At 42.9% G+C, this 18,624-nt stretch overlaps 1 protein-coding gene and 1 long non-coding RNA gene across 5 annotated transcripts in view; one reads left to right on the forward strand and one right to left on the reverse strand.

Moving 5' to 3' along the window:
* Nucleotides 1-7,937, reverse strand: part of NRDE2 (NRDE-2, necessary for RNA interference, domain containing) — a 54,967-nt gene extending 47,030 nt beyond the window's left edge. For 2 of the 4 annotated variants that reach the window (XR_008513162.2, XM_054530400.2), the window contains exon 1: nt 7,662-7,897. Coding sequence is in view for 2 of the 4 variants with exons in the window: in XM_054530400.2 (XP_054386375.2) it covers nt 7,662-7,725 (64 nt within the window). In the remaining 2 variants the exon portion in view is untranslated. Of the gene's footprint in view, nt 1-6,504; nt 6,610-7,661 lie in introns of those variants that run through there. The other 2 variants (XM_024231958.3, XM_054530402.2) reach the window with 2 other exon arrangements.
* Nucleotides 2,975-18,624, forward strand: part of LOC129049812 (uncharacterized) — a 38,281-nt gene continuing 22,631 nt past the window's right edge. Inside the window, exon 1 of the long non-coding RNA XR_008513163.1 lies at nt 2,975-3,062. This is a non-coding gene — a long non-coding RNA (uncharacterized LOC129049812). The remainder of the gene's footprint in view (nt 3,063-18,624) is intronic.

The raw sequence follows: 18,624 nt of genomic DNA on the forward strand, positions 1-18,624 counted from the left end.
AAACTGGCTGTTTCTTGGTTGTGCAACTCTGAACAAAATAATTTATCTGAGTCTCTTTTTTTTATTCGGTAATTTTTTACTGACAGCCAGGTACTGGTCTAGGTGCTAGGAATGCACAATGAATAAGACAAACCCAACACTACCCTCACGGAGCTGCCCTACTAGCAGTCACTTCTACGCAATGTGACAAATGCAAAGAGAGAGAAAATAGACAGGGAATAATGACAGCACGCTCTCTAATTCAAACAAGGTCTGGATCAGAGAAAGCTGACTGAGAAAATCTCTCAGCTAAGATCTAAAGGAGGAGGAGTGAAGGTAATATGCTCCTAGAAAGTGTTTGGGAAATAGACACTGAGAAATAGGAGAAGTGATTGTGGCTTGGCCATTGGGACTGAGGGGAAATGGGGGCAAAATGAAGCAGGAGAGGTAGGGCCTTAAAAAACATGTTTGAGAGCTTGGCATTACCCTAAGAGCAATGGGCAGATGGTCATGTTCTGAATGGGAGTAACCAAATCAGATATACTGTTTGAAAGATCAGCAGCAAAGAACAATGTTTAAGAGCACACATTTTAGGCCGGGCGCAGTGGCTCATGCCTGCAATCCCAGCACTTTGGGAGGCCGAGGCGGGCGGATCACTTGAGGTCAGGAGTTTGAGACTAGCCTGGCCAACACGGTGAAACCCTGTCTCTACTAGGAATACAAAAATTAGCCAGGCATGGTGGCGCACACCTGTAATCCCAGCTACTCGGGAGGCTGAGGGAGGAGAATCATTTGAGCCCTGGAGGCAGAGGTTGCAGTGAGCTGAGATGCCACTACACTCCAGCCTGGGTGACAGAGCAAGACTCCCTCTCAAAAAAAAAAAAAAAAAAAAAAAAAAGCACACACTTTGAAGCTAAATTGTGTGAGTTCAAATCCTGACTCTGTGACTTACTAACCATGTGACCTTCAGAAGTTACTTACTGGCTCCATCTGTGCGTACATTTGAACAGCAATAACTTCATAGAGTTGTTATGAGAATTCAATAAGTTAGTATTTGTAAGGCATTTAAACCAGTGAATGGCACATAGTGTTTTTAAATAAGGACATTTAAAAATTCTTGTTACAGTGTGGAGAGTGGCTCAGGGAGCAATGGCAGGACTAACGGTGGGGACGCTATTTTAGGAGGCTGTTGTAGTAACCTAGGGGACGATGACGGCAAAAGTTAGGTAATGGTAGTGAGACTACGGAGAAACTAAGGACTTTCAGAGTTGTTTGGAAGGACTAAAGAATTGAATGGGTGGAAGTGGGGAGTCAAGGTATGTGTCTAAGTTTTGGTTTGGGTGAATGGTAGTGCCATTTTCTGATTTGTGGACACAGGAAGAAAAAGGTTTGGGGGAAAAAGATAATGCGTTTAGTTTCTTCCCCAATATGGATAATATGTCTGCTTCATATAATATGAAGATTAAATAAACTAATATACCATCTTCCATTCCAAATCTGTCAAATATTTGATTCCCAAGCAACAATGTTTTAGGGTACACAATCCTAGTCAACAATATGAGGGTAGGAAGAAAAGCTCCAGAACTGAAGGGGTCAGATGCTGGGCGCTCTCTGCTGATCCTGACACAATGGATGCTCCTATTCTTGTTTCCTGAAAGAATGAATTTTACTAAACATAGTCCCACCAGACTCCTTATTGAATGTGATGCCTACTTAAATCCTGGCCTCTTTGTTTTTTTTCTGAGATAGAGTCTCACTATGTCACCCAGGCTGGAGTGCAGTGGTGAGATCTCAGCTCACAGCAACCTCCACCTCCCAGGCTCAAGCGATCCTCCTACCTCAACCTCCCGAGTAGCTGGGACCACAGGAACACACTACCACACCTGGCTAGTTTTTGTTGTTGTTATTAGAGTCAGGGTTTTGTCATGTTGCCCAGGCTGGTCTCAAACTCCTAAGCTCAAGTGATCTGCCTGCCTTGGCCTCCCAAAGTGCTGAGATTTCAGGTGTAAGCCACTGTGCCCAGCCCTTGGCCTAACTTTTAATGGTAGCCAGAAAGAGGAGAACAGCACCTCTCTCACTCATTTTGGTATTGGCTGTCTTTTCTGTCCAGGAGTTTAACATTTTTTTTAATTGAAACTCTGCACCCACTTCTTGCTAACACTATTTTACATTTTTATAACATTTTTTATAGCGTAAGGCAAAAAGTACACTGCTTCTATTTATAACAGCCAAAGACTGGAAAGAGTCCAAATGTCCTTAATAGGGGACTGGTTGAATAAACCATGTGACAGCCACACGATGGAGTTCTGTGCACTAGTAAAAAGAAATGAGGAAGATCTCTATAGAGTGTAGAGCGATCTCCAGGATCTAAGGTAAAATGCAGAACAGTATGCATTTAAGAAAGAGAGGGGAAATGTAGTTGCTTATAGAAAGGAGGGAAAAAAAATGGGAGGATACCATGGGCTAATGAAAATGTTAGTCTGTAGGGGAAGGAAAGTGACAGGTTGGAGAAACAGAGATGGAAGGTTTTTCTCCTCTGAATATACCTGGTTTACAATCTCAACATTAGGCTAAGCGTTTTACATCATTATAAAACAAAATCAAATTAAAAAGAAAAACAATCCCTAAAAATGGAAAACATTTATATTTGTATCACCATATATCAAACTGGTGGTAAAACCACACAGGGAATTGTTTCAAGTAATTTTCAAACTCAGTAAGTTGACCACATATCCCCGGTGGGTTATGTCCTTAAAATAAATAGAACCATAAAAAAATCTGAAACTGTTAGCATTAGTCACATTAATACTGTTATTTTGAACATATAAAGAAATTTCAAAATTACATCAAAGAAGTAAAAGCTTCATAATCTTACATTTGGACTGGAAATACTAATATGAATTCATGACGTATTTTTCTCTTCCTGGTTCCATCCACTGAAAAATTCTAGAAGTAATGACAACACAGTGGTGATGATACCCCTAACAACCCAGTGTGTGGTTTTCATATATCCATACCATTTTCCACTAAAAGAAACCAGGATTCCCTGGAGAAATGGCCAACTCCAGGCCACAACAGAAAATGTAAGTGATGATTCCTGGACATCTCTTAGGATAGAAAGCAAGAAAGCTATTAAATAAAGATGATTGGGTCAGGCCCAGCATGATGGCTCATGCCTGTAATCCCAGCACTCTGGGAGGCCGTGGCAGGAGCACTGCTTAAGGCCAGGAGTTCAAGATCAGCTTGACCAACGTAGCAAGACTCTACCTCTAAAAAAATAAATAAATCAGCCAAGTGTGGGGGTGCACACTAGCAGTCCTAGCTACTCAGGAGGCTGAGACAGGCGGACTGCTTGAGCCCAGGAACTGGAGATTGTAGTGAGCTATGATCGCGCCAACCTGGGTGACAGAGTGAAACCTCATTTCTAAAAAAAGAAAAAAAAAAGCCTACCTGCAATGGATTGAAATATAAACATTAAAAATTCACGACTTCATAATGAAAACCAGAAACTTCACACCTCACTGGTCGCCTCTAGAAGTTACTGGGACCCCCAACTCATTATTCTGAATCTAAGGAATGAATCAAGTATTTATCCCAGGCTAGGCGAGGTGGCTCACGCACTTTGGGAGGCCAACGCAGGTGGATCGCTTGAGGTCTGGAGTTCGAGACTAGCCTGGCCAACATGGTGAAACTCTGTCTCTACTTAAAAATACAAAAATTAGCCAGGAGTAAGCCGGGCGCGGTGGCACACGCCTGTAATCCCAGCACTTTGGGAGGCAGAGGCAGGCAGATCATGAGGTCAGGAGATCGAGACCACTCTGGCTAACACAGTGAAACCTCCTCTGTACTAAAAATACAAAAAAATTAGCCAGGCATGGTGGCAAGCGCCTGTAGTCCCAGCTACTTGGGAGGCTGAGGCAGGAGAATGGTGTGAACCCGGAAGTGAGCTGAGATCGGCGCCACTGCACTCCAGCCTAGGCAACAGAGCGAGATTCCGTCTCAAAAAAAAAAAATTAGCCAGGAGTGGTGGCGCATGCCTGCAGTCCCAGTTATTAGGGAGGCTGAGGCAGGAGATTCACTTGAACCCGAGAGGCGGAGGTTGCAGTGGGCCAGATTTCGCCACTGCACTCCAGCCTGGGTGACAGCTAGACTCTGTCTCAAAAAAAAAAAAAAAAAAAAGTATTTATCCTGTCTTTCCTGCCTAACTAAACTGTATTCAGGGTATCCCAATAGTTCTTCATAGAATAATTGATGTTAATAAATACAGGAGGAATGATATAATTAGAAAATAACCATTTTGCAACCTCAATGAAATAATAATGAACCTAAACAATAATCATGAATGGCTGCAAAAATCATTAGGTGTAAGGTTCACAGACTGCTTCATACGGGGTGAAACAGGTTGCAACCACATGAATCCACTGGTCAATCTTAACATCACTAAAACAGAGAACATTAGACAGGGCATCCTCCTGAAATGATTCCATAGCAAGTGCATTGCTCCCCCAATGAGGTACTTTCAACAAAAAGATTAAATCTGAATCTAATTAATTGACTAGAGGTAAATACCAGTTTACAGGAAATACTGGAATACAGAAGCATGTTAAGTGACACTATGAGGATTTGGTGGGAAACATTTACAGGACAAATGACACGGTTTCCTCAACAAATCGATCACATGGAATGAAGGAGAGGGAGAAACTGATTTATACTGAAAGAGACCTAAGGCATATATCCACAAAATGCAATGTTGGCTGTATTTTGGAAATCGACTTGGACAATCCAACTATAAAATCCCATTTTTGAAACATCTCATGAAATTTGAACACTGACGGGTAAGTGAAAATGACCAGAAAAGAACTATGGCTTTTTTCATTACAAGAGATAATGTTGTGTTTACATTTTTTCAAAAGACAATACTTTATAAAACATGCTTTTACACACATTTTCCTGATTGTAGATATCCAGAGGATGTCAAATAAATACTATTTAAGAGTAAGACTCCTCTGCAAAAGTTCGATTTCCCCCTCTCAAAATAAAAGGATAGAGCTTTGACATGTTATTAAAGATCACTATCCTCCATCACCACCAGCCCAACCATATTTCCCAAGGCTCCTCTTTATGCCACCACATCTCCAGACGAACTAGATGATTTGCAGTTCTCACACTTTTCTTCTGCAGGACTTGAAGGTCCTGGTATACACTTCCACCATCTTTATTTGTCCAAATCCTACTCTCTTGAAGATCCATCCACAACTTAGCTCCTGGCTGGGCACAGTGGCTCACACCTGTATTCCCAGAACTTTGGGAGGCTGAGGCAGGAGAATCACTTGAGCCCAGCAGTCTGAGATCAGCCTGGGCAACATAGCAAGACCCTGTCTCTACTTAAGACAAAAAAAAAAGTAGGCTGGGTACGTTGACTTACACCTGTAATCCCAGCACTTTGGGAGGCCGAGGTGGGCGGATCATCTAAGCTCAGGAGTTCGACACCAGCCTGGCCAACATGGTGAAACCCCATTTCTACTAAAAATACAAAAAATTAGCCGGGTGTGGTGGCGTACGCCTGTAATCCAAGCTACTCAGGAGTCTGAGGCACAAGAATCACTTGAAGCCGGGAGGAAAAGGTTGCAGTGAGCTGAGATTGTGCCACTGCACTCCAGTCTGGGTGACAGAGTGAGACTGCCTCAAAAAAAAAAAAAAAAGTAAAAGAAAAAAATATTAGTTCCTACATAAAGCCTTTTTTGAACCTTCTATTAAGAAGTAATTATTCCTGGGCTGGGTGCGGTGGTTCACAACTGTAATCCCAGCACTTTGGGAGGCTACAGCGGGCGAATCACTTAAAGTTAGGAGTTCAAGACCAGCCTGGCCAAAACAGTGAAACCCCATCTCTACTAAAAATACAAAAATTAGCTGGGCATGGTGGCGAGTGCCTGTAGTCCCAGCTACTCAGGAGGCTGAGGCAGGAGAATCACTTGAACCTGGGAGGCGAAGGCTGCAGTTAGCCAAGATAGTACAACTACATCCAGCTTGAGCGACAGAGCAAGACTTGGTCTCAAAAAAAAAAAAAAAGAAAGAAAGAAAAAGAAGTAATTAATCCTGTAGTTCACCTACAGTATCTATAACATCCTACCTTGTACTATACACTTTTTTTAGGTGCACTCATGCATTCCTGCAACACACAATTATTAAGTACTATTGATCTGTACATCCAGAAAATATTTATTGAACACCTATTATACTTTGGACCTGTGCTAGGGGCTAACTATGCTACAATGAAGAGACAAACACTGCCCAACCTGATAGAGATTACAGTCTAGTAAGGGAAGACTACAATTTTACACAAGAAATTACTCACAATTACGAGAAATAGGATGAGCGCAGTGGCTCATGCCTGTAATCCTAGAACTTTGGGAGGCTGAGGCAGAGGATCGCTTGAGCTCAGGAGTTCGAGACCAGCCTGGTAACATGGTGAGACCTCATCTCTACTAAATATTAAAAAAAATTAGCCAGGCCTGTGGTGCACACCTGTAGTTCCAGCTATTCATGAGGCTGAGGCAGGAAGTTGAGCCCAGGAGTCTGAGGCGGCAGTGAGTCATGACAGCGCCACTGCACTCCAGCCTGGGCAACAGAGTGAGACCCTGTCTCAAAAAAAAAAAAAAAAAAAATTAGGAGAAATGTTACAAAAAGTGTAGAAACTATATGAGAGGATATAACAGATGTGTAAGACTCAACTGCGCCCTGTCACATATGGCACATAATTTAGAATTACTTTTTTTTCTTTTTTTTTTTTTAGCGACAAGGTCGCCCCCCCCAGGGCGGGATGCAGCGGCACGATCATGGCTCACTGCGGCCTCAAACTTCTGGGCTCAAGCAATCCTCCCACCTCAGCCTCCTAAGGAGCTGATACTACAGGTGTGCACCACCATGCCTGGCTTTTTTTTTTTAAGAGGAGTCTCCCTATGTTGACCATGAGGGTCAGGAACTCCCGGGCTCACTATCCTTCAACCTACAGGTGTGGGCCACAGCTCCTGGCCAGGATTAACTACTTCTTAAATGAACTATGTACCCCAATTTTGAACAATGCAGCTCTGCTGGAAATGTCTGGGACTTAAGTAAAATGTGTAAAGCCATAACCTGATACACAGTAGGCCCTCAAGAATAAATGTTAGTTCTTTTCACTGGGTGCTGTGCCTCTCCAGAGAGAAACTGATTAGGTTTTGGATACTAATCCCCTAGCTCTAGGCCGCTATGTAATACCAACCTAATAAGCATTTCAGAAATAAGTACAACAGGAAAGGAAGTAATATGTAATAAAAACATTCTGCATTTGCATCAAGGGTTTCCTCGAGATGTCGAGTATCATTATTCCCAATTTAAAGACGAAGTAACTGAGGCTCGAAAAAAAGAACAGGACCTAACAACATCGTACAGAAGTCCCAGCTCCAGGGCATCTGCTGGACTTTCTCCATCCCTCCGTAACTCTACAACCTTGGCCCAGAACAGGCCTTTGGGCCCCAGACCTCGGAGGAAGTCTTGAGCCTTTCCCAGAAGGCTTTGCAGCGCCGCGGAGAACTCTGGGATACAAATGGATACACAAATCCAAAGCAAAAGTCTAGACCTGGGCCCGAGAAACAGCCTCTTAAGCCCCCCAGGTGCCTTCTTCGGCTCGTTTGTGTGCTTACCTTTTCTGGAGCTCCCGCCATCGGGAGCCTCACTAAGCCCCGCAAACGCTGGGAACAGCGCCATGACCACAGGCCGCCCCGCCGTTCTTCTCTATAGAGATGGCGCCGGCGAGCGAGCGCCGGTCTGAGGACCCCTGCCGTCGCGGTGCACTCTGGGAAATGTGGTTTTCGCGGCGCTCTCTGGGGCTTGACCCCGAAGCGGGAGGGGCGGCCCAGAGAGGAGGGTCGTCAAGGGACGGGGGCGCGGCGGGGCAGGGAGAGGCAGGGCAAAGCAGGGCAGGGCGGGGCCAAGGGGGGCGGGGCGAGGAGTGACGGGTTCCTAGTGGTTGGGACCCTGTGAGAACCGGAACTGCGGAAACCGGAGAAAGGAATTGTTCACCGCGGAAAGGGACTAAAGAAATTGGGATTCCAATTCGACCCCTAAATTCACACCATCCTTGCTAACTGGGTCAACTTAAACGCTCTAAGCATTAGTTTCCTTATCTGCAAAATGTTGAGAAGATTAAATGAACATATTTATAAAGGGCCTAGCGTTGAGTCCAGCCCATGAAAAGCACTTAATATGTGTTAGCTATTATGTGAATTATGACTGCAAGTTCGGCTCAAAGTCATGTGAGATATCCAAACTTCAATCAGGTTACCATATTAAATACTCCAGAACAAGGAAAAATGGAAAGTCCCATCAAGTTCAAGGGTCTTTGATAGTTAGAAAATACCTGTCTATGAAGCGTTCTTGACCCCAGTTCCTCCCACCCAAAATCTAATCACACCTGCTACCAGAAATATAGAGAGTAAAGGAACAACTTAGAAGACTTTGTACCACCAAGAAACAATTAGCCAAATCTAGAATGTGGGAAATTACAGAAAACAACTGTGCTTCCCTAACATATCAATGGCTTTAAGAGGGCAGGAGATTGTAACAGATACGAAGATCTTACAGACACATCAAGCAAATACAATATATTTATGGCCTCATTATGATTCTGATTGGACAAACTGTAAAAAGACCTTTTCAAGATAGATGGAGAAATAAGAAGGTAGGCAGAGTACAAGCAATTCACAAGTAATTCTTGTGAATACTGTTAGATGTACTAAGGTACTTACGTCACTGAGGTGACCTTTATTTATTTATTTTGAGACAAGGTCTCCTTCTGCCGCCCAGGCTGGAGTGTAGTGGTGCAATCTCTGCTCACTGCAGCTTCGAACTCCTCAATTCAAGCAATCCCCTCACCTCAGCCTCCCAAGTGGCTGGGGACACAGGCATACACCATGTCTGGCTAATTTTTTTTTTTTTTTAATAGAGACAGGGTTTCACCATGTTGCCCAGGCTGGTCTCGAACTCCTGGGCTCAAGCGATCTGCCCCCCCTCTGCCTCCCAAAGTGCTGGGTGCCCGTCCCTGAGCCCTCCCCACCCACCCAGGCTGAGATTACTTTTTAAAGTTCTTATGTATTAGAGATATATACTGAAGTATTTGCAAGTGAAAATAGATAGGTAAATGAAGATATATTTATTGGGATCCTAGGGAGTTAAAGATCTTTAGTTAGGAAATACATTATAAACCAGAGATGCAAATGTAATCATCTAATCAAGGAATGGATGGACTGTGATGAAGGCTGCAGACCTGCATAAGAATTAGGTTCTATGAGTCCAAAATAGACACCCTTAATGCTTTGAAGTCCCTGGCAGAGTACTTACAAAAAGGAGCTTAGTATGACAATAGGGGCAGTAATTCCTGTATGTCTTCAATTTTAAATCTCAGGTTCTGCCAAAATCTTTGACTCTAAGTTACCTCAATTAATTGGGGCAGCACTTGTCTTTCTTAGCAGATCACTTCAGGTAACTGGGATGGAAATAGTCTATCCCAATGCCTCCTATCTTTCCACCCCAGAAAAGTAAGAATTAATATGGAAGTTTTAAGAAATTAAAACCATAATAATGTTTCTGTAATACAAAGGAATCTGGGTATCCTAGGTATATTGTGTACTTACAAATGTATAAGAGAATGTTGCTCAAGAGACCCTCTTCATAAGAACAACTGAAAGTGTATAGTCAAGTAACTGATATAGACTCCTGGTTTTAAGTTAAAATCTTTTTGTGTTTGTTTTGTTTTTGAGACAAGGTCTCCTCTCTTGCCCAGGCTGGAGTGCAGTGGTGCGATCATGGCTCACTCCAGTCTCGACCATCTGCCTCAGCACCCCGAAGTGCTGGGATTACAGGTGTGAGCCACCATGGCCGGCGGTAAATTGAAATCTTAATGAGGTTTAAGCAGTTTCAGGATATCCAAGAGAATCTAAAGCTTGCCATATTTGTGAGTGTAATTGATTAGCTTTATAAGAATAATGGGGTCCTATTGCAGGAGCATGAGGGGGAGGCTGCAGATTCCATTTCGAGGCAGCTCTGAGCTCATGAAATAGACACCATGAGCAAAGCTCACCCTCCCTAGTTGAAAAAAGCTTATGGACGAAAAATTAGAAGCCTTAGAATGAGTATAAATAATGGCTGTTCAACAATAATAATAACAATAGGAACAAACTACTGATACATACTACATGAATGAATCTCAAAATTGGTATGCTGGATATAAAAAGCCAGGCACAAAGAGTGTTTACTGTATTATTCTCTTTATACAAAATCCTAGAAAATACAAATTAATATATAGTGACAGAGAGTGGATCAGTGTTTGCCTTGCTCTGGGAACGAAGACAGGGATATTCCACAGAGGGGTGTGGAGAATGTTTTGGGCTTGATGGAAATATTCTGAATCTTGTTTATGGTGGGGGTATCACAGGTGTGTAACTGACCGAGTTCTTAAAAGCTTAAGAACAAACAAGGGTTTTGAATTTGTTTTTTAATACATTGGATGCCAATCTTTTAAACACTGTGTCTGCAAATTTTTTTCTGGAAAGAGTCACATGAAACATATGGTATTGGCTGGATGCAGTGGCTCACACCTGTAATCCCAGCACTTTGGGAGGCTGAGGCGGGTGGATCACTTGAGGTCAGGAGTTTGAGACCAGCCTGGCCAACATAGTGAAACCCCCGTCTCTACTAAAAATACAAAAATTAGCCGGGAGTGGTGGCAGGCGCCTGTACTCCCAGCTACTCAGGAGGCTGAGGCAGGAGAATTGCTTGAACTTGGGAGGCAGAGGTTACAGTGAGCCAAAATCGTGCCACTGCACTCCAGCCTGGGCAACAGAGCATGACTCCACCTAAAAAAAAAGACATATGGTCGCAACCACACTGAAATTTGAATTTTATACAATTTTCACATCATAAAATGTTATTTGCCTATTTTTTCAACATTTATATATGTAAAAATCATTCTTAACACATAGGTCATACCAATTGGCAGTGGGCTAACCTGACCCATTGCCATAATTTTCTAGACCTATGCAAACTTTTTATTATTAGAGTCAACTAAAAGTAAACTTTTGAGTAGTCTTCTCTGCATTGAAAAACAATCCCAGAAAGAATAAAAACAACTCACTTTATTATTATTATTATTATTATTATTATTATTACTATTTCGATCTACAGGCTTTGGGTATTTCCAGTGCATATGGCAGGGATTTCTCAGAATAAACAAAGACGTTTTCAGATAATGATTTGGCTTTGTATATAGCTTGACTAAAGGAAGGGACTGAATTTCTCGACCACTTTTAAGTATCTCTCTTCTTTGTGGCAGAAATAACTCACTCTAGACTGTTAAGTTGCTGTTTTGCATCTATCTCATTCTCTGGGGTATTCTCATTAGCCTGTATTTGTCACGGATCTTGATCGCCTCTGGACCCTGACATGAGTGAATCTTTTCCCTGAAGCTGGCAGGAAGGAAAAGGAAAAAAAAAAAAAAAAGCTGCAGGAGAGAAATGTGAAAAGAGGCTTTGTTTTAGCTGCAGAGGAGTTGGATAAGAGTTTTGATCTTAATAAAGCAGGCAGCTAGTCTGTCCATAAAAAACAAACAAGAGGCTGGGTGCAGTGGCTCATGCCTGTAATGCCAACACTTTGGGAGGCCAAGGTGGAAGGATGCGGTGTTTGAGACTAGCCTGGGCAACAAAGGGAGATACTGTTTCTACAGAAAAAGTTAAAAATTAGCCAGGCATAGTGGTGCATACCTGTGATCCCAGCTACTCGGGAGGCTGAGGCAGGAGGATTGCTTGAGCCCAGGAGATCAAGGCTGCAGTGAGCCATGATTGTACCATTGCACTCCAGCCTGGACAACAAAGCGAGACCCTGTCTCAAAAAAAGAAAAGAAAAGGAAAAAAAAAAAAGAACGGAAAAGAGGTGGGTATGAGTGAGAGCTAAAAACTATAGAAAACAGCCTTTAGGTCATTCCAGAAGACGTGATATGAACAAAAGGATCGGCAAGAGGCAGCTAGATACAAAATAGGTAGGTACTCAGTACTTGTTTGTTGGCAAAATACTGCATACATAATTCCCACTGACTTTTGGAAAAGGATATTATAGAGAAAGGAATAGGGGGCCGGCCATGGTGGCTCATGCCTATAATCCTAGCACTTTGGGAGGCTGAGGCAGGTGGATTGCTTGAGCCAAGAACTTCGAGACCAACCTGGGCAACATAGTGAAACCTCGTCTCTATCATTTTTTAAGTAAAACTAAAAAAGGAAAAAGGAATAGGTAGTGAACATGTTTTATTTTGTTTAACTGGCAGGCTCCTTTCTGAATCCACAAAAAGTCCTATCAGTACAATGTGGTCTGGCTGTCCCAGCCCCATCTGACAGGTTAGGGTAAATGCATGACCCAGCTTGGTCATGTCCTTAGTTGATAGGTGCTCAACCCAGCTCTGACCCAAGCCAGGCCAAGCAAAGTTCTTTTCCATGCATTTTGAAACTAGAACTGAAAAGGAAAAAGTTGTCTTTCTTTGTATGTCTAGACTGCGGGATGTAATAGTCCAGGAGCTGGTGGAGATACAGAGTAAACTGCCTGTAGAGAGAAGATAAAATCAGGAGTGAGCTGGACAGGACAGGCCCCGGGATTTTGGAACTCTAATTCTAATTCTCCCTGGAGCTCCGCTGCATTCCTATGCTTGGGTTCTAGGAAACAGCCCAATATCATTATAATACATCTCACATTTCAGTAAACAAATTGTGCCACTTGCTACCAAGAGTCCTAAATGACACAAAATAAATGAGTGAATGAATAAATAAATGATACCATTTCCACACTCAAAGTCACAATCTCAGAACCTGCGGGTACTCCAATTATTAATAGTTCGAATGACAAATGACACTTTTAAAATGGTGTACTCAGAACATGTATAAACAAACTCCATTCATCTTAAGAGGGAAAGAATTCACACTCACTGATCAAGAAAACTGGAGAAACGGGTCTATCAACTCCATCAATCTTTAGGAATTTTCTGGTAGTTCCTATGAAGTCAAACAAAAGAAAATGTGCCCTTTGGACAGAAATATCAGCAAGGAAATAGAAGAGCCTGAGCCACTTCACTGGTGTGATCTTTTTTCTGTTTTATTTTATTTTGTTTTGTTTTGGGGTGATGGGGGTCTCAGGTTGGAAATGTCTCAATATGTGGACACAATCCCAAGTAACAGATCTTCAGTCATAGCTAAACCAGCGTATTTATGCCTAACTCACAATTCACCCACTCCAGAACCTGCTAAAATATGTAAGGTTATGCAGAAATTAGAGAGGAATGACACCAATAACACTTAATAACTATACCGTCATCTAGAATAATCATTGAGAGAACCCTGCTTGGGTTTACTGTCCTATATGGAGGCTGTTGTATTCTGGGTGAGGACATTTTTAAGAGCCTTGGATAAGAGTGACTTTAACCAGAGTTTTAAAAGGTTAAATCAGTCTTCTTGGGTAGCTCACTCTTAAACTAGCCCCTCTTCCCAAAATGCTCTGAAACAATTTTCAGCTTTCGTTGTGATTATTAGCTCTTCCAGAAAGTGATAGGTTTTATGTTATGTTGATATTGAAAGAGATCAATGAAACAACACAAACCTCTTTTTTAAAAAATAATTTTAAAATAGGCAAATAGTTAAATCCCCACTGTTCAGGCTGCTTTTCTTTGACTAGAAAAATGACATTTTAGGAACTGGTTTGGTCCCAGTCTCCATTTAAAATCTCCTTTTTTTGTTGACTTTTGTCTCTCTGGCAATTCTCCTGGCCTTGTGGGTGCCCATTTTTAAAGTGTGGCCAGAGGTATTGGCTGGTTCCTGTCTTCCACCTTGTATTCCCATCTGCACCTCTCTTCATTGCCTCCTCTCATTGCCAAAAAGAGCAAAAGTGTGAATTTTTTCACCTGTAAATTTCCAGTTATAGGGGAAAGTATCCAAATTAAATTTGTTTTCACCTTTTGCCTATTTATTTAGGAATACAGAGAGGAACTATTCTCTCCTACCATTTTAAGCATGATACAAGAAAAGTTTTCAATACAGGAAAGTATTAAAAAGATGAGGAATGATCACCCATGTTTCCATTACCCAAAGACAAATATTATTTTGGAGTTTGTTTTGTTTTATATTTTATTATTATTTTTTTATTATTCAGACAGGTCTCCCTCTGTCTCCCAGGCTGGAAAGCAATGGTGAGATCATGGCTCACTGTAGCCTCAACCTCCTAGGCTCAAGAGATCTTCCTGCCTCAGCCTCCTGTGTAGCTGGGACCACAGGCGCACATCATCACGCCAGCTAATTTTTTAATTTTTTTGTAGAGATGGGGTCTCATTTTGTTGCCCAGGCTTTGTTTTGTTTTTTTTAGAGATGGAGTCTTGCTGTGTTGCCCAAGCTGGAGTGTCATGGTACGATCATAGTGCATTGCAGCCTCAAACCCCTGGGTTCAAGTGATCCTCCTGCTTCAGCCTCCTGAGTAGTTGGGATTACAGGTCTTTCTTTCTTTTAGGTTTTTCCTGTGTCTTAGATTATGGATAATTTGTTTCATCATAGTTGTGATTGCTCTTTCTCTTCATGTTATACAAAAGCCTTTCTGTTTTATTACAAACCTCATAAACATGTAGTATTAGGTTGGTGCAAAAGTAAGTGCAGTTTTTGCCATTCCTTCATGCGGTTTTTGCCATTCCTTTCAATGAGGAATGGCATTGAAAGGATGTGTAATATTTCATTCAATAGGTGGAATTACAATATACTTAACGACTCCTTGTAGCTGGATATTTAGCAAAACTCACCTCTTCTGTCATCTCATCAATGTTATCGATGAGTTCTCCAAACTGTGAACTGGCTGGTCAGGATTGTCAACCACAGGATTTTATTTTATTTTATTTTTTGGGATGGAGTCTTGCTCTGTCGCCCAGGCTGGAGTGAAGTGGCGTGATCTTGGCTCACTGCAACCTCCGCTTCCCAGGTTTAAGTGATTCTCCTCCCTCGGCCTCCCAAGTAGCTGGGATTACAGATGCCCATCACCATGCCCGGCTGTTTTTTGTATTTTTAGTAGAGACGAGGTTTCACCATGTTGGCCAGGCTGGTCTTGAACTCCTGACCTCAAGCGATCCACCCACCTCTGCCTCCCAAAGTGCTGAGATTACAGGTGTGAGCCACCATGCCCTGCCAACCATAGGATTTTAAGTTGTAGCTTGTCCACCAGCAGCCAAGAGAAACATTGGTGATGAAGAAACAGCCACTTCACTGGAGCATGAGGAATGAGGTGTGAAAAGAAGAACCAAGAGGGGCACAATGACACTTTCTAAAAAGACAAATACGGCCTGGTGCAGTGGCTCACGCCTGTAATCCCAGCACTTTGGGAGGCAGAGGCCGGAGGATCACCTGAGGTTGGGAGTTCGAGACCAGCCTGACCAACATGGTGAAACCCTGTCTCTACTAAAAATACAAAAATTAGCTGAGCGTGGTGGCAGGCACCTGTAATTCCAGCTACTTGGGAGGCTGAGGCAGGGGAATTGCTTGAACCCGGGAGGCAGAAGTTGCAGTGAGCCGAGATTGTGCTACTGCACTCTAGCCTGGGCAACAAGAGCGAAACTCCATCTCTGAAAAAAAAACAAAAAAAACAGACAAATACAACTCCAGATAATAAAGGCAAGTTTCTATTCAATGCGTATTCAGCAAAGGCCATATGCTACATTCCAATGGTACACACGGGCATCTCAACAAACAAGTCTGCCTGAAGAGTTAAGTGCAAAGATGATCTATAAATGAACAAAGGATTACTACCAGCACTGCGGAGGTGGAGATTAACTCTGCCCCTTTGGAAGGCTCCAAGGAGGTGGAGCTACTTACCTGGGTCTTACAAATGAGAAGTAGTTCCTGGGACAGACAAAGGGACAAACCAGCCTTTGCCAAATGTCCCCTAGGAAATAAAATTGCTCCCCCTACACCGCCCCCACTCCCCCACACACCATTTCTGTGCCCTCTGAGAATCAGGATGCATGCTGATGTGTTTACCAACCAGGAAGCTTGCTCAGCCTATGTCTAGAGTTTTACTGGGGTTCCATGACATAGGAACGATGGACTGAATTATTGGCTCATTATTCAATATGATCAAATTCAGTCTCTAGCTACCTTCACTCCCTGGAGGTGGGGCTGGCTAGAAGCCCCACCTCTCTAATCACAGAGTTGGTCTTTCCAGGCATCCCCCATCTGAGTCATTGTGTTAGCATAAACTCAGGTGTAGTCTGGGGTGCACCATGAATAACAAAGACACTCCTATCCTATCACTGGGGAAATTCCAAAGATTTAGAGTTTAACACCCAGGAAGAACCATTATTATTATTATTATTGTTTTGAGACAGAGTCTCGCTCTGTCAGCCAGGCTGGAGTGCAGTGGATCCCTTGAGATCAGGAGTTTGGACCAGCCTGGCCAACATGGCGAAACTGTGTCTCTACTAAAAATACAAAAATTACCCAGGCTTGGTGGCGCACGCCTGTAATCCCAGCTACTAGTGAGGCTGAGGCAGGAGAATTACTTGAACCCAGGAGGTGGAGGCGGAGGTGGCAATGAGCCAAGATCAGGCCACTGCACTCCAGCCTGGGCAACAGATGGAGAGGCCATCTCAAAAAAAAAAAAAAAAAGACTTGCATTGCAGTATTTCATAATGCATACACCTTATTTTGAAAAGTTTTAAGTAAGGAAATATCAAATACTTGTGTCAGAAAAACCAGTCTGCGGCAGTATAAAGAATGGATTAGACAGGGTAGAACATGAAGGAGGGTGTGTTGCAGATGGCTAGGAATCACGATGATCAATAAACCAGGCCAACATACAGTGATCAGGAGTGAGACTATTCTTTTTGAGTTAACTTTTAGGAAAACGGTGTGTTTAAGAGAATGAATTACAAACATCTCTGTGAAATACGTGTGTGCAGAGGCAGATGAAAGAGCAGCACCCCCAGGGGTTAGTTCTGCATGTGACCAGCCTGGTGTGGGACAGGAGGAAGACAGCAGTTTATTGGCAACATATCACTTTAGATTATTGGTGAGCTAAAGGATTTGGGGTTTTTTTGTTTGTTTTTGTTTTTGTGTTTTGTTTTGTTTTTGAGACAGAGTCTCGCTCTGTCGCCAGGCTGGAGTGTGGTGGTGCATCTCAGCTTACTGCAACCTCTGCCTCCTAGGTTCAAGCAATTCCCCTGCCTCAGCCTCCCAAGTAGCCGGGACTACAGGCATGCGCCACCACGCCTGGCTAATTTTTTTTTTTTTTTTTTTTTTTTGTATTTTAGTAGAGACAGGGTTTCACCATGTTGGCCAGGGTGGTCTTGATCTCCTGACCTCTTGATCTGCCCGCCTCAGCCTCCCAAAGTGCTGGAATTACAGGCATGAGCCACCGTGCCCGGCCTGGATTTGGGTGTTTTAAAGATACGTTTTCCTTTTGAGTTTTTGGGAAGAATTTAAAAATACAAAATAATATAACAGGCCAGATGCAGTGGCTCATGCCTATAATCCCAGCACTTTGGGAGGCCAAGGTGGGCAGATCACTTGAGCCCAGGAGCTCAAGACCAGTTTGGGCAATGTGGCAAAACTCTGTCTCTACAAAAATTACCCAGACGTGGTGGTGCACCCCTGTGGTCCCAGCTACTTGGGAGGATTAAGCCTGGGAGGTTTGAGGTTGCAGTGAGCCAAGATCACACCACTGCACTCCAACCTGGGCGACAGAGTAAGACCCTCTCTCAAAAAATAAATTAATAAATAATAATAATAAAACAAATGATTGAGTGCTCTCTCCCACCCCCAGTTTAGCACATGCTAACATTTTCTTTACTTGTTCTATTTGTGCTTATTTGCTTTTTATTTAAATCAATGGCTCTCAACATGATAGTGTGGGGGGGAGTGGGGGCAGTGTGGGTGGGAGTGGGGGCGGTGTTGGGGGAGCAATTTTATTTCCCAGGGGACATTTGGCAAAGGCTGGAGATACTTCTGGTTGTCACAATTTGGGGTGCTATTGGCATCTAGAGGGGAGAGGCCCGGGATGCTGCTGAACATCCTACAATGCCCAGGACTGCCCCAAACACAAAGAATTATCTGGCCTCAAATGTCAATAGTGCTGAGACTGAAAAACTCCAATTTAAATAAAATACATAAAATATTATAGATAAAATCGAAGTCCCTTTGTACCCCTCGCCAAACCCAAACGCACTTCCATCCACTGTCTCCCCCAAAGCAACCACTATCATGGGTTAGGTCTAAGGACAGAGGGATTTTGTGTATTCCAGCCAAATGGAATTCTGCAGATAAATCCACTTTTATAACTAGGGACAAAAAATCACCACATCAGCACATATTGGTATTGTACCTGATTGGTTTACCAACTAATTCAGTCCCAGGCATGACATCGCTTTCCCTTAGTGAAAAATCATCCCTATTTGCTTCTTATTTTGAAGACGTTTTTGTATTTAAAGAATCAAAATTCAAGTCAGGGCCCTTAAATTCAAAGACCTCAGCAATGAAATGTTGCATGGTGGTGACAGTCATTTAGACGAAGCAACATTCCTAGTGCAGTTCTCTATCCTGCCTC

This window comes from Pongo abelii, chromosome 15, assembly GCF_028885655.2.
Source record: "Pongo abelii isolate AG06213 chromosome 15, NHGRI_mPonAbe1-v2.0_pri, whole genome shotgun sequence".
NCBI classification, from domain to species: Eukaryota; Metazoa; Chordata; class Mammalia; order Primates; family Hominidae; genus Pongo; species Pongo abelii.